Source organism: Leopardus geoffroyi, chromosome D3 (assembly GCF_018350155.1).
Source record: "Leopardus geoffroyi isolate Oge1 chromosome D3, O.geoffroyi_Oge1_pat1.0, whole genome shotgun sequence".
Lineage (NCBI taxonomy): Eukaryota > Metazoa > Chordata > Mammalia > Carnivora > Felidae > Leopardus > Leopardus geoffroyi.
The window spans coordinates 94,593,148-94,607,963 of record NC_059339.1 but is presented as its reverse complement, the minus strand read 5'-3'; the positions used below and the strand labels follow the sequence as shown (position 1 = coordinate 94,607,963).

General features: G+C 54.4%; 1 protein-coding gene across 2 annotated transcripts in view; it reads right to left on the bottom strand.

Annotated features, from left to right (window-relative positions):
• The window catches only part of RBFA (ribosome binding factor A), a 43,089-nt gene continuing 28,273 nt past the window's right edge, over positions 1 to 14,816 (bottom strand). Inside the window, exons 6-7 of one of the 2 annotated variants that reach the window (XM_045458075.1) lie at positions 464 to 565; positions 1 to 348 (exon numbers count right to left, since the gene is read on the bottom strand). In XM_045458075.1, coding sequence (XP_045314031.1) covers positions 268 to 348; positions 464 to 565 — 183 coding nt within the window. In that variant the 3' untranslated portion in view covers positions 1 to 267. Of the gene's footprint in view, positions 566 to 14,816 lie in introns of both variants that reach the window. The other variant, XM_045458074.1, reaches the window with a different exon arrangement.

Below are 14,816 nucleotides of genomic sequence, written 5' to 3'. Positions count from 1 at the left end.
ACGATTCTTAGCCATTCTGGAACACAGCTGCACAGGCACGGGCAGCCACGTGCCCGGTGAGGGGTCCTCTCTTGAGGGTGTGGCCGTGGAGGCGCAGAAAACAGGCAACCGGAGTCGCTAGTCCGTCTTAGGTCATCCGACAGTGCCGCTGAATGGACAGACTGCTGAATGGACAGACCCAAATCCCCTACCGTGGAAAAGACCCGGGGCTTTCCTTCCCTCCGCCACCACGTGAACGGCAGTCACACAGTGTCAGCTTTAAAAATGTCAGAGCTTGCCCTGTGCCGTTGTGAGACCTGATCTTGTCCCGGACGTTGAGTCCGTGCTCTTGGAAGATGCAGAGGGGCCCTGCAAGGGGGGGTCAGAAGACGACGGCCGCGAGCGAGGTGTGAGGGCCGCACCTGCCCCTCGCCGGACCCTCCCTTCTTCTCACGGCACTTCGGGCCCCCGGGTGGACACCCACACTCCATTTCTTGGGCCCGTCCTGGCAACTCCACTCTGCGTCCAGTGGGTCGAAATAAGGCGGGGCCTCCCGGAGCCGCCTGCCGTCACACACCGGTCCCATCTGCGAGGGAAACCGGGAAAGAGCCGGGCTTTCGGTCACGACCCCCTTGCACGGCAGGGGGCGGACGGGGCACGCGCGGCAGGCGCCCGCGCTAACAAGGACGCTTGCACGCTCGGCCGACGCACTGTATCTCCTCTGGTGAGAAAAACCCGGGGGCAGGGGTGGAGGAAGGCCTACCTCGTTCCATGGGGCAGAAGGACCAAAACAGCCCCAAGAAACGCGCGGTGCTCTGACCTACCCCAAGAGGTCCCCAGGTCCGCCCCCACGGTTGCCTTTGCTGTCTACACCCCTCACTTCCCTGGCGGGTGGACTCCGCTCCGGGCCTCGCCCTGAGCTTTCGCTGCGCCAGGGAGGCCGCACATAGATCAGGGGTGCCCGCCACGGCCGGGCTGCACTGCCGGGCTCCCTCTCTGTGGGAGCCATCACTGCGGTGCCAAAGGCCACCCACGGGTGAGCCACTGAAAGGAGTCCTTGACGCCTGCTAACCAAAAAGAAGGGAAACACACTCCATGCCACTCAAGGGGAGCAAGTATGGAATGCCTAGAAACCAACACGTCAGGAAAACCACCTCCTGAGCAAAAGAGAACATTTGGGTCAAGAAAAATTGCTGCAAACCTCTGAAATGCTAAATGTTCCGGTTTTCTCTAAGAGACCCATTCCAAATACAGATTGGAACATTTCAAAAGTGATGGTTTGTGTCAAAAGACATGCATTTTGGGCTGGCTGGCTGGCTCAGTCGGTAGAGCACACGGATCTCGATCTCAGGGTCGTGAGTTCGAGCCCCACTTTGGGTGTGGAGCTCACTTTAAAGAAAAAGAAAGAAAGACCGTCATATTTTTTCAGATAACAAACAATAAAAAGGACGGATGCCCAACTATGATCGATTTGGCCTTGGAATAATTGTCATCGACATTCTTATTACCAAGCTTTCATCTGTAAAGGTCACAGGTCACATGATTATCAGGTATGTGGGGCCAGGATCTAAGCCGGAGTACTGGGGACATCCCATCACAAAGGAGGTGGAGCCATCGCAGAGAAGAGCCCCACGTCTGGTCCAACAGAGGTATGGGCGATAAATGCCTTCCCTGTGCAAACAGCTGACCCAGCCCAATGCAGAGTGAGGCCATGATGGACGGAACAAAACATGTGTAGTTTAGGAATGTTTCCATTCTCAGGGGCTCAGATTAAAAAAAAAAAAAAGGCACGATGCACTGACTGTATCACTGGAAGACGGTCATTACGATGTCGTGTGTATACGGCGAGTCTGAATCACAACGTCTAATCTCTGTGGATACCCTCCCCAGGCATTCAGACACAAAACTTACAAATACACTTATTTCACCCCTGCCTAATGATTCTAAGGAACAAATCTTCATTTAGAAAGCCCAAAACTCAATACTCACATAATTCTCTTCAGAGAATACAGATTTGGGGAATACTTAAAAATAAAGAACACTGTCCCATCCAAAATCTCCCCACACTTCTTTGGCAACAGATAGCGTTCGCTAGGGTTGGGCGAATTACATAAGCTGTTTTCACTTCTGACCCGTCTTGGAGGAAGGACAGGTAGGAACAACGCGCTCCCTGCTTAAAGCAGCAACTGAAACGCGGTCCTGCATTGTTTCCTCCCTGACTCAGGGGCTGCGGAGGTGGTGGCCGGGCCTCACTAGATGCTGTGTGCCCCGCAGGCCCGATTTGCACAGCTGCAGATCCCTAGCATGACCAAAAGGAGACCGCGTCCCAAGGAAACACCAGCGTACAAGTAATGGCGTGTAATGCAAATGTTTGGTTTGCGCCTGGCTCCGGCCTGCTTCCCCAAAGGCCAAAGATCAAACTGCAAACCCTCAACTCCACATATGCCATTAGCAATACATTTCCAGAGGTTTCAGACCAGACTTCTTGCTTTTTCATTTAAATTTAAGACTTAGGATGTTTATGGTATCATAATACAAAGTTTTAGTCTTGTGAAATATTACCATTTTCGGAAGTATCCCTTTGAAGTATTTTTTATGTGTATTTATTTATTCTGAGAGAGAGAAAGAGACGGTACCAGCAGGGGAAAAGCAGACAGAGAGAGAAAGAGAGAAAGAGAGACAGAGAGACAGAGAGACAGAGAGACCATGAGCAGGGGGGAGGTACAGAGAGACAGAATCCCGAGCAGGCCCCCGCCCTGTCAGCACAGACCCTGACCAGGGGCTCAAACTCACACACTGTGAGATCACAAGCTGAGCCGAAATCAAGAGTCAGACGCTCAACCTCTGAGCTGCCCAGGTGCCCCATTTTGAAGTATTAAAATTATATGTTCAACGCAATAGTGGGGTTGGCTCAATGCAATGCCAAGAGAGAACATGACACGTTTGTGGTAGGAAACACGTTCACATCTTCCACTATCCGAAGGGCAGAGCCCACGCTGTGTCAGCGGTCATGCCACAGATGTCCTGAGCCACAGAAACTACCTGGTCAGAATCAACTGCTTGGCCAGCTAACTTCTGACTGAACACAAAATGGGAGCCCTCTAAGCAGAAAACTTAGTTTCAAAACATGGTATTTCTTGACAGGTTTTGGGAGTTTTTCTATGACCACAAGATTAGGAAAACTTACTTATTCCAGGTTACCTTGTTAGGTACCATCATATTTCTTGATACTCCTGATAATTTTTTTTATTTTGAAGTTTATTCATTTTGAAAGAGAGAGCATTCGTGCGCACGGGTGGGGGAGGGGCAGAGAGAGGGAGAGAGAGAGACGGAGAGAGAGAGAGAAGATTCCCAAGGAGGCTCCACACTGTCACCGCAGAGCCCAACGCACGGCTCACACTGAATGGTGAGATCACGACCTGAGTCCAAACCAAGAGTCAGACACTCAATCGACTGAGCCCCCCAGGCGCCACCCCCGCCACTGGATCATTTTCTTCAGACCCATCTTTGTACGGTGTGAGTTTACACAGCACTGTTTTCTTCTCTGCTACTTATTAGAAAACCAAAAAAGCAGAAATTTTTCTGATCACACACATAGTTTTGGAGAACCCACCAGGCACGCCACCCCGTCAGCTGTCATTTCACGTTGTTTCTCTGAAACTGTCCCTTCCCCTTTATTTATTGAACTACTCCCAAGCAAAAAGGAAAACACAAACAAAAGTGCTGTGCTCCTTGCATTTTTCTTAAGTCAAACCAAACCGGGAGCGGCGTGAAGAGCCCACGTACAAAGCAGTCAGTGAAACTCACAGGAGGCCACTCAAAATATCATCAGGGCAAGTCCACCTGCGATTCAAGCTCTTCAGAACAAATAGCCGGAGAAACTGAGTAAACATCCCCTCCTCTTCGACCTCCAAAAAGAAAAACAGAAGGAGGCTCAGCCCCCGTGTCACAAACGCGCCCGACCCAGTGGTCGCGGGACACGGAGCCGCCACCAGAAAGCTTCTGTGTGTGTGCGTGTGCGTGTGTGTGCGCGCGTGGCCACCCTGCCTCCCTCCGCGCTCCGCTTTGCAGCTTGAGAGCAGAGCGTTTCTCATTTTGATAGAAAAAGCTCTTCCGGGAATTTTCTGTACCGGGTCCGTCCGTCCAAAGGACACAACCAAGTCCGTATGGGGCCCCCACAGGATTCGGCCCTGGCTGGGTATCAGCTCTCATTAATGCTGGTTTTAGAGCCGACTCTTGGACGTTATGGAGCATACACACTGATTTTAAAACCGTGTTGAAGAAATCCATCTTCGCAACGACCATGCTGCTCACCACGGCGATTCTTCCTCACCGCCCCTCGACGCTGGGACTCAGACGCCGGGCACACTGCCACGCGTGGCGTGGGGGCCACGGAGAACGCACTGTGACTCCAGCAGACGCCGGTGAGCTGCTCCCCGTGAGGACGCCCGCCTGCACCCCACGACCACGTCAGTGTGGGAGAGCACATCACCGACAAAGGTGCTTCCACTCACTTTGATCGTCACCCATCCAACAGGAGAAAAACAATTCCGTTTCCTTTTCTTTGGCTACAGTCACCTCCTGGAGCATTTGCTCGCGAAGACCAAGTCCCCCACGGGCACCCCGGGGGCTCTCTGGCTCCCGGTCCTCGGTGAGCATCGCTCTGGGCCGCAGGGGGGCTGCCCAGGATCTGAAGGGTCAGCCAGGACGGTCACAGGGTAGGGCCACCCCCACAGGCTCCAGAGAGCCTCTGCCCTGGACAAGGGCATGGGGCTCAAAAAATCAGTCCGCCAAGACACTGCCCACTTTAACACCAGGGGGAGTGCGAGGTCGGCACGGAGGAGGGTGCCTCCGCCTGCAGTTGCCAGGAGACTCAACGGTGCAAACATGTGACCCCTCCCCTTCAGTTCCCTGCAAGCTGTCAGGGCGGATTGTTGTACCCTGACTGATGGTCGCGGGATGCGAGGGCACGGGGATTTTCGATATTTGGGTTTCAGGGGCGCCTGGGTGGCTCGGTCAGTTGAGCATCTGACTCTTGCTTTTGGCGCAGGTCGTGATCCCCAGGTCACGGGATGGAACCCCGAGCTGGGCTCCATGTTGGGTATGGAGCCCGCTTGGGATTCTGTCTCCCCCTCAGGCCCTCTCCCCTGTTTGTGCGCGCGCTCTCTCTCTCTCTCAAAATAAATAAAATAAAATGAAATAAAATAAAACAAAACAAAATAAAAATTTGAGTTTTAGTTAAATGAGTATGTATTCAACTTAACTTAAAACAACAATACAACACCCAAGGCCAAGCACCCATATCCCATTGACTTTTTAATCCCTCAAAGGGAACTCTTTTACATTATAAAAACTTTCTTGAAAACTTTAATCTCTGAGCATCCAGAACTTGAACCTCCCCTGCCCCACACCCTCCACAACCTCCTCCTCCAGAAACGGGCCCCCGGGGCTTCCTGTGTCTCCCTCCGGACCACGAGACCCTCGTGTCTCTAGGGGAAAGAGCTGGGGCTCAGTGGGCCTGTCGGAGGCAGCCCCTCCCTCTGACCTTCCTGCACCCCGCGAGCCCACACCCACTTTCCAGGCCAACGGCGCCGACTGGCTGCAGAGAAGCCGCTCCCGCACCTCCCGCTGCGGGAGGAAACACACAGGCCGCTGTGCTTGCTCTGCGGGAACCCTAGGTTTCTCATTCCCAGATCCTAGGGTTTCTCATTCCCAGATCCCAGGGTTTCTCATTCCCAGATCCTAGGGTTTCTCATTCCCAGATCCTAGGCTACACAACGACAAAATAGGTTTCAAATAAACAATAAAAGACAAGGAAAAAGGAACTATTTCCCATCTTAAGAGGATTATGTAAAAAATCAGTCTTTAAAATGTTGACTTTCAGAACTTCAGCCACAGCAAAACTGGAAACCAAACACTTCCTGTTTCCACACAGTCCCCAAGCCTGACGGTGCCACCTGCGAGAGAGGGGCTGCCTGACTCCACCCACGGGTCAGAAGTCGCGGAGGTCCCTGGGTGTGCGCCTGCGGGGGGAGGGGGGCCGCCACCCCCACCCGCCCCACCCCCACCCCTCTAGTTGGCCCCGGCCGCCCAGAATTCCAGGTCTTCCCCCTGCCCAACACCTGGGAAACCCTTCGGGTTCCGCATGGCCTTCAGGGCCCGGCGCTTGGCGCTGGCATCCTGGTCAGGGCGGCCACCGCTGGGCTGACCCCCGCCTGCACCCTCGAGGCCCGTGGGCCTGTGTTCTCGGGGGGGGGGGGGGGGGGGGGGGGGGGCAGGAGCGCAAGTCGGTCTCGCAGTTCGTCCTTCCTGCCCAGCCCCCCGGGGCGCCCCCTTCACGGCCCAGTCCTCACGGCCTACCCTCCACCACTTTCTCCCCTTTCCAAAGTAATGGAGAATCATCACCGAAGACAGAAAAACAAGAGAAAACAGAATCGCCTGAGCCTACCTCCCAACCCTGCGGAGTGTGATTTGTACCGCCTGCCCGTGAGTTCTGCACGGACCGGAACTTTCTGTGGCTCCCACGTGCCTGCGCGAGCGTCTGCCCTCGGGATTCCGGCTGGTGAAGTTGTCCCTTCAAAGCCGTGCCCGTCCAGGTTCCAACTTTGACCAATTCTTGGGAGCTGCAGACACCGGTGAATTCATGAACAGCGAGGCCCACGTGGCTGCTGGCCTGCTGTCCCCGCACAAAAGGCACAAACGCCCTTCTGCCTCTTGTCTCATGGGCCCTCCCAGTTCTTTCATCAGAGTGATTCAATACACCCACACTACAGAAGGCACTAACTCGGCAGGCAGCCTTGGCCACGGGGTGGGGAGGGCCCCGGCTCGGGGTCGTCAGAGCTGATGGAGGCCCCGGGTCAGGGCCCAGCTGAACGAGAGGCACCGAGCAGATCATGTTCACAGACCCGCAGCAACTCAAGGTGTGGGCACAGGAAGGACTGCAGACAAACACGGCCTCTTCTGACCCACGGAGGCCGGCTGGCCGGGAGATCACCTGCAGACGGGCCTCCAAAGTCACCAGTTACAAGGACGACCCTCGTAGGTGATCATCAGGGATCGGGGCTAGAGGGACCCCTGAGAGACTCACGGGTCCGGAAGACACTGCCAGGCTGCCACGTCCCTTGGAAAAACACGTCCCCCCACGCTGGCTGGGACCGCCAGGCCACAGGGAAGCTGTGTGAGCCGGGGGTGGGGAGACTCTGGCTCCCGGGAAGACCTGGTGAGGCTGGTAGCTGCAAAAGCACACCGACCCTCGCCTCACACAGGAGCCAGGCACAGAGAAGGGGCACCCGGCAGCACGTGCCCCCGGCCCCCCCTCAGCAACACGGCTCCCCCGGGCCCAGAGCAGTGTCCTGCCCCCGCTTGGCAGCCAGGGTGTCCCCTTAGTTTAGTCACCTGTCCGATAACTTTCTGCACAAAGTCCCACACTTGCAATGCTTCACTGAAGATTTAGATAATTGTATTTTTTATTTTTATTTTTTTTGAGAAAGAGGGAGAGAACAAGGAGGGGAGGGGCAGAGAGAGAGAGAGAGAGAGAGACAGAGACAGAGAGAGACAGAGAGAGAGAGAGAGGACCCCAAGCAGGTTCCGCACGGTCCGCGCAGAGCCCGGTGCGGGCTCCATCCGAGGAACCATGAGATCATGACCTGAGCCAAAATCAAGAGTCAGGCACTCAACCGACCTAGCCACCCAGGCATCCCTAAGATTTCGGTAATTCTAAAAGCATCACATACTAGAAGCATCATCCTGGGTAAAGGACAAATGTCAAATGTCACTCCCGAAGTGCAATAACCTCCCTCAAAATCAGCATCCCCTGGAGAGGATTCCCGACGAGTGTAACTCAGGTCTGAGGCTCCCTGTCTGCTCTGTGGCCGAGGGGCCGGAGGTCACGGTGGTGGCGCTCCTGGTGCTAGGGGGAGGGGGGAGGGGGCTCACCGCGCCCGGGGGGCCGCTCTGACAGCGCGAACGCAGGCAAGCGGGACAGCCCCTCCGCAGCTGGGGCCACCCAGGCGCCCCGTGCACACTCACACCCAAGCTCCCCGTGCACACTCACACCCGTCTGCACTCTGCCGGGGATGCGCAGGCTCCGGCGGCCAACGTGTCTGGAACCCACCACCTCCACACCAGGCGGCTCCCGGTTGGCCAGGCGGCTTTTGCACTTCCGATAACCTATTCTCCACGGGGCAACCAAACTGCCACGTCAACCACCACCAGGGAGCCACGGCTCCCACCACCAGGGCCCGGGTCCTGCCAAGGCCGACAAGACCCCGCCTGCGCCACGACTGCCTGGAACAGAGGCTCTTCTCCCAGCAGGTGCACCATGGGCAGCCGGGCGGGAACACGATGCAGGAGTGAAGTCCCGGGTCTGAGCTCGGGCCTGAGCTCGCCACGAGGGGACAGGGGATCCGTGGGGGAGGACTGTCCCGTGGGGACCCCCACGCTGCAACCCTACGGGGTTAGGAACCTGAGAGCCTGGGACTAAAGGCGTTGTGCGCCTGCTGCGCAGACCCACCCACGGCTTCCCGGAGCTGCTCTCCCTCCCTGGACGTTCTGCAGTGGGGAAGAGGGAGAAAAAGCCGACTGAGTTCTAAGAGCTGGGTGGCCACGGAAGGGCTAGGGAGGGGCCGCGGGGACACGCACACGACCTACAAGCGGGGGTCCCGGTGTCAGCGCAATGTGGGCTGGCCAGACACAGGAAGAAACAGCTTTGGGAAGATGATTTCTTCCAAGCCCCCACCCCCCTCTGCCTTCTGCATTCCTCCTGCCGGGCTTGGACTCCTGCAACCCCAGAACGACCCACCTGGCTGCACCCTAGCCCCTTGGCCTGGTGCTCTGGGTCCAGGAACCCTGAAGCTGGGTGTTTATGGGTCTTTTGGGAGAAGCAGACCCCAGCTCACAAGGCATTCCCAAGGGCCTGACCAAAGACAGACTCAGAATTCTGCAGCTGTACCCAGCCTGGCTCTGGCAGACGCCGTGGTCCAGAGCCCTCGGGTGGGGCACCTCCTCCCACAAGTCTGCCCCCAACTTCAAACCATCCCCTTCCTCCTCCTTTACACAATGGACCCCGCCTGGCCCTAGCCCGGAGCTTCGGCTTCTGGATGGGGCTGGTCACCAGAGCCCAGCCAGAGCGGACGCCTGGGGCCTGCAGCCCCACCCCCGTCCTCAGGGAGGGGAGGGGGCTGGAGACTGAGTTCATGACCCATCACGCCTCCTCCACAAAGATCCCCAAAGTGCGGGGTGCGGGGAGCTCCTGGGTTGGCGAACGCACCCACGTCCCGGCAGGGTGGCCCGCTCCCAACTCCACGGGGACAGAAGCTCCTACGCTCAGGACCCGCTGGGACCTCACCCCGTGTGGCTCTTCATCTGGCCGTTCCCCTGTGTCCTGTCACATCCTTTATGACACGGTAAGCCACTCAGCGTAAGCAAGTGTGTCCCTGCCCTAGCAAATGATGGAACCCCAATTCGCAGCCCGTCGGTCACAAGTACGGGGGACAACCTGGGACCTCCCCTTGTGCCTGAGGGTCTGTGTGTGGGGTCTGCACGAATCCCAATGGTCAGTGTGACTTCCGAAGTGAACTGAAAGACTGCCGGCTGGTCAGAGAGCTGCAGGATTGGTTGGTCGGGTGCGTCCCACACATCTGATGTCGGCAGAGCTGTGAGTGGCTTTTGCTTTAAGTGCTGGGGTCCACAACTCTGCCCTCCGTCACTGCCGCCCCTGCGTGCATGGAGCTGGTCCCGTGTCTACTTCTCCTCAGCTCAGGCTGGGAGCCTTACCGCCCTCCTGCCCTCCTGAGCCCCTCTGTGTCCCCCGCAAGGCCGGGGGCCTGCACCCACCAACACCACCTGCCGCACCCGAGGCCGGGGCTGACCGCGTCACCTGCACTGCCCAGCAGGCGCTGTCCCAGCTCAGCTCCAGGCTTCAGGGGGCTCCGGGGCCCCTACCTCCCAAGCCCCTCAGACTCAGAACTGGAGCCTCCGCTGCACTTGCGGGAGGCCTTGCGCCTCCCCACCGGGTCCTGGGCAGACAGATGCCTAGCGGGGCCCCTCCCTGGCCTCCCCTGTCTCAACCAAGGGCCCCTCTGCCCTCCCAGGCACAGGAAACCTGCTGTGTCATCTGTTCTGTCACACCCGGCACCCAGTCCAGCCACAGGTCCTGCTTCAAAGTTCATCCTGGACGGCCAGCTGCAGAATCTAGGGCACGAGAACCCCCAGAGTTGCGCTGTCCGATGAGGCAGCCTGCTTTACCAGTGCTGTTTGAGTTCCAGTCAACTCAACAGGATACAACTTAAAGTTCAGTCCCTCAGGGACAGTAGCCATATTCCAAGTGTCCAGAGACAACATACGGCCAGGGGCTGCCTGGCTGGACACAGAACATTCCTGTGGTGCAGAAAGTCTACAATGGGCGAGTTGTTCCAGAAGCCACATCTCCAGCCTTTTCAAAGTAAATTTCAATTCAAAAAATAGGGAACCTAGGGGCACCTGGAGGGCTCAGTTGGCTAAGCATCAGACTCTTGATTTCGGCTCAGATCATGATCTCATGGTTCATGGATCTGGCCCCATGTCATTCTCTGTGCTGACAGTGCGGAGCCTGCTTGGGATGGTCTCTCTCTCCCTCTGCCCCTCCCCTGCTCTCTCTCAAAATTTAAAAAAAAAAAAAAAAAAAAGCATTAAAAAAAATAGGAACCGGGGTGCCTGGGTGGCTCAGTCGTTTGAGCATCCGACTTCAGCTCAGGTCATGATCTCGTGGTTTGTGGGTTCGAGCCCCGCATCGGGCTCTGTGCTGACAGCTCAGAGCCTAGAGCCTGCTTCAGATTCTGTCTCCTTCTCTCTCTGCCCCTCCCCCACTGGTGCTCTGTCTCTGTCTCTCAAAAATAAATAAATGTAAAAAAATTTATTTTTAAAAATAGGAACCTGGAAAGTAACAGATTTAAGAAGCATCAACTAATTGCAATATCTGAACCTTTTTTGGATCTCATTCTGGTAAACAAACTTCTTAAAAAGCCTCATGGCCATCCCTGTTCATGTTCCTGACCTTACGGGGGAAGCTCTCGCGTTTTCCTGAGAAATGGATGAGGTCAGCTGGGGGTCTTTCAGATATGACCTTTATGACGTTGAGGTATGTCCCATCTATCCCTGCTTTGTTGAGGGTTTTTATCAAGAAAGGATGCTGTGTTTTGCCAAATGCTTTTTCTGCATCTATTGACAGGATCAGATGGGTCTTATCCTTTCTTGTATTAATGTGGTGTATCACATTGATTGATTTGTGAATAGTGAACCAGCCCTGCAGCCCAGGAATAAATCCCACTGAATCATGGAGAATTATTATTTTGATGTGCTGTTCAATTCGATTTGCTCCAATCTCGTTGAGAAATTTTGCATCCACGTCCAGGGGTGTTGGCCTATAGTTCTCCTTTTGAGTGGGGTATTTGTCTGGTTTGGGAATCACGGTAATGCTGGCCTCATAGAATGAGTTTGGAAGCTTTCCTTCCATTTCTTTTTGGGGGACAGTTTGAGAAGAATAGGTATTAACTCTTCTTTAAATGTTTGGTAGAATTCCCCTGGGAAGCCATCTGGCCCAGGACTCCCGTTTTTTGGGAGACTTTTGATAACTGATTCCATTTCTTTGCTGCTTACGGGCCTGTTCAAATTTTCTATCTCTTCCTGTTTCAATTCTGGTAGTTTATGTTTCTAGGAATTTGTCCATTTCTTCCAGATTGCCCAGTTTGTTGGCACATAATTTTTCATGGTATTCTCTTATACTACTATGAATATAATACTATGAATAGGGAATTGGAGTATTTCTGTGGTGTTGGTTGTGATCTCTCCTCTTTAATTTGTAATTTTATCTATTTTGGTCCTCTGTCTTTTCTCTTTGTTAAGTCTAGCCAGGGGGTTATCAATTTTATTCTTTCAGACAGCCAGCATTTAGTTTAGTTGACTTGTTCTGTTTTTTGTTGTTGTTGTTTCTATATCATTTATTTCTGCTCTAATCTTTATTATTTCCCTTCTTCTGCTGGCTTAGGCTTCATTTGCTGCTCCTTTTCTAGTTCCTTTAGGTAGGAACTAGCAAGGGTAGTTGTGTATTTGGGATCTTTCTTGCTTCTTGAGATCGGCCCGCATTGCAATGTATTTTCCTCTTAGGACTGCCTTTGCTGCATCCAAAGTGTTTGCACTGTCATGTTCTGACTTTCATTTGTTTCCATGTATTCTTTTACTTCTTCTTTAATTTCCTGGTTAACCTATTCATTCTTTAGTAGGATGTTCTTTAACCTCCTTGTATTTGAGGGCTTTCCAGTAATATATAATGAAACATTATTCAGCAATATAAGGAATGACATCATGCCATTTACAACAATGTGGATGGAACTGGAGTGTATTATGCTAAGCAAAATTAGTCAGAGAAAGACAAGTATCATGATTTCACTCATATGTGGAATTTGAGAAACACAACAGATGAACATAGGGGAAGGGAAGGAAAAATAAGATAAAAAAGAGAGGGAGGAAAACCACAAGAGACTCTTAACTACAGAGAACGAACTGAGGGTGGCTGGCGGGGAGGCGGGTGGGGGAGGGGCCGGATGGGTGACGGGCACTGGGGAGGGCAAGGCTGGGATGAGCACCGGGGGTGGCCCCTGAGTGACGCATCACCGGAGTCTACTCCTGAGATCAATACTGCACTGTGTGTTTACTGACTTGAATTTAAATAAATAATGTAGTCTTAAAAAAACAAAAAGCCTCCTAGGAAGTAACCACGTGTGGAGATTTCACATTAATTAGCTTGACTGCGGTAATCATTTCACTGTGAAAGTCAAAGGCGAAATGTTATGATGTCTGGGGTTCGCTTCAGAGCAGGTCAGGGTGAGGGAGGGACACGGGAGTGGGGAGGTGGTGGGTACCAGTGACCAGGAGTCGTTAGTAGTTAAAGCTGCTGGCGGGAAGGTGCGGACCCACTGAACGATTCTACTTATCCGAGTGTCAGATGACAAACAGAATGGACGGTAAAATATACAGAGCTAAGTAAACACAGCGGGAACCCTGTGCAACCGCTTCTCGTTCCCTCCACGCCCCACCCCTCCCACCTGGGTCCCTGTAACAAGCGCATCACCCACCCCTGCACCCCTCGGCCCTCCCCATTTTCCAATCACAAACAAAGATTGTTCCAAATAAAAATGTGCATGGACACAGTGCTGTCCTTCTGAGAGTTCTACGAACACCTCCCTTCTGTCAGAGCCAGTGCAGAAACTCCTCCACACCCCAGCTGGTGGCTTCTAGACATGGCCTTTGGAGGGCCCCTCTGGGGGGCCAGAAGCTTTAAGTACTTCACCGGTGAGGGAAGGGAAAGGACAGTCCCTGCCGGGAGTTAGCATCCCTACAATGCTGGAAGAGGAGACATTGGGGGGAGCCCTTCCTGCCAGCCGCGTCTGGTCTTATGTAGGTCCCTACACCTGCTGTCGGTGACCCTGAGCCTCAAGCCCAGGAAGGGACCACAGAAATCCCAGGGCTGTGCAGAAGGTACGGATCTCGAACAGAAAGGCTGCACTTGGGGAAGCTGAGGAGACGTGCTCCAGAGCGTCCCGCAAACCTTTTTATATAGCTGCAAGAGGCCCTGAAGGGGCAAAACAGAGGGGCCACGGGCTCTTGAGGCCAGACTCGAGGTGCGTCCCAAGCCCTAGAGCTGATTCGGATCCAGCAGGACGGGGGGGGGGGGGGGGGGGGGGCACCTCACCAGAGCCACGGAGCAGAGCAGGACGCCTAGCTTTGAGACCCACCGGTTGGATGGGCTCTCTTGGGACGGAGAGACCGGATGAGGAAAAGGAAGGCAGACTCTTAGAAGGGCGGCGAGTCGACAATGTTACCCAGGCCCAACGAGAAAACCTGGGGAGTTTTAAAAAGGATGCACTGGGGAGAAACCGCTCAAGTTGAGAACTGTTTCACCCCCCACTTTTTCATTTCATTAGGGGATGGTTTCATGGGTACTTTAATGGACTTTAATGGACTTCCCAACGCAGCAGTGGCCACCAGTGGAGCTGCTGCCCTGTCAGCTCCGGGCGACCAGGGTCCCAAGGCCTGGAAGAGAGCTGCCCAGGGTGGGGGCCAAGTTCACTCTTCTTGGCCGGAAGGGTGTTCATCTGATGCGCTTACCTTGGAGTCTGCAGGTTGGGACACATTATATGTTAAAATGTTGCCGAGCTGACATGGTTTCCCCTTCAAGGGAAACAGCTGATGAGTCCCAGCTGCCTCTCAGACTCCACGTTCCTAAAACAAGGTGCGCAATTCTCATCCCCTCATCCCATTAGAAAACCACAAAACTAAAATATACACAGATGCCAATACCATGATTTTCCCAAACTAAAAAAATAAGGATTGAGTTTAGGAAGCTTGGAGCTCTCTCATTTTATGCGTCCCTCCCGTGCCAGTTCAAGTGTAACAGGGTCCACGGAACCCAGATCATGCCTGCGGTCTGTGCTGACCAGCAGGGAGAAGAAAGGACCGCACCGCGTGCAAGGTGACGCCTATGAGGACAGTGGCCGGCTTGCTCCCGTCAGCGTCACAGTGCTGATGACGGACACGGACGAGCTGGCTCTGGCTTGCTCCCACACAGGGATCGCAGCCAGTTTACTCAAAGACTTGGTGCCGGGGCGCCTGGGTGGCTTGGTCGGTTAAGCGTCCGACTTCGGCTCAGGTCGTGATCTCACAGTCTGTGAGTTCGAGCCCCGCGTCGGGCTCTGTGCTGACAGCTCGGAGCCTGGAGCCTGTTTCAGATTCTGTGTCTCCCTCTCTCTCTGCCCCTCCCCTGTTCGTGCTCTGTCTCTCTCTGTCTCAAAACTAAATAAATG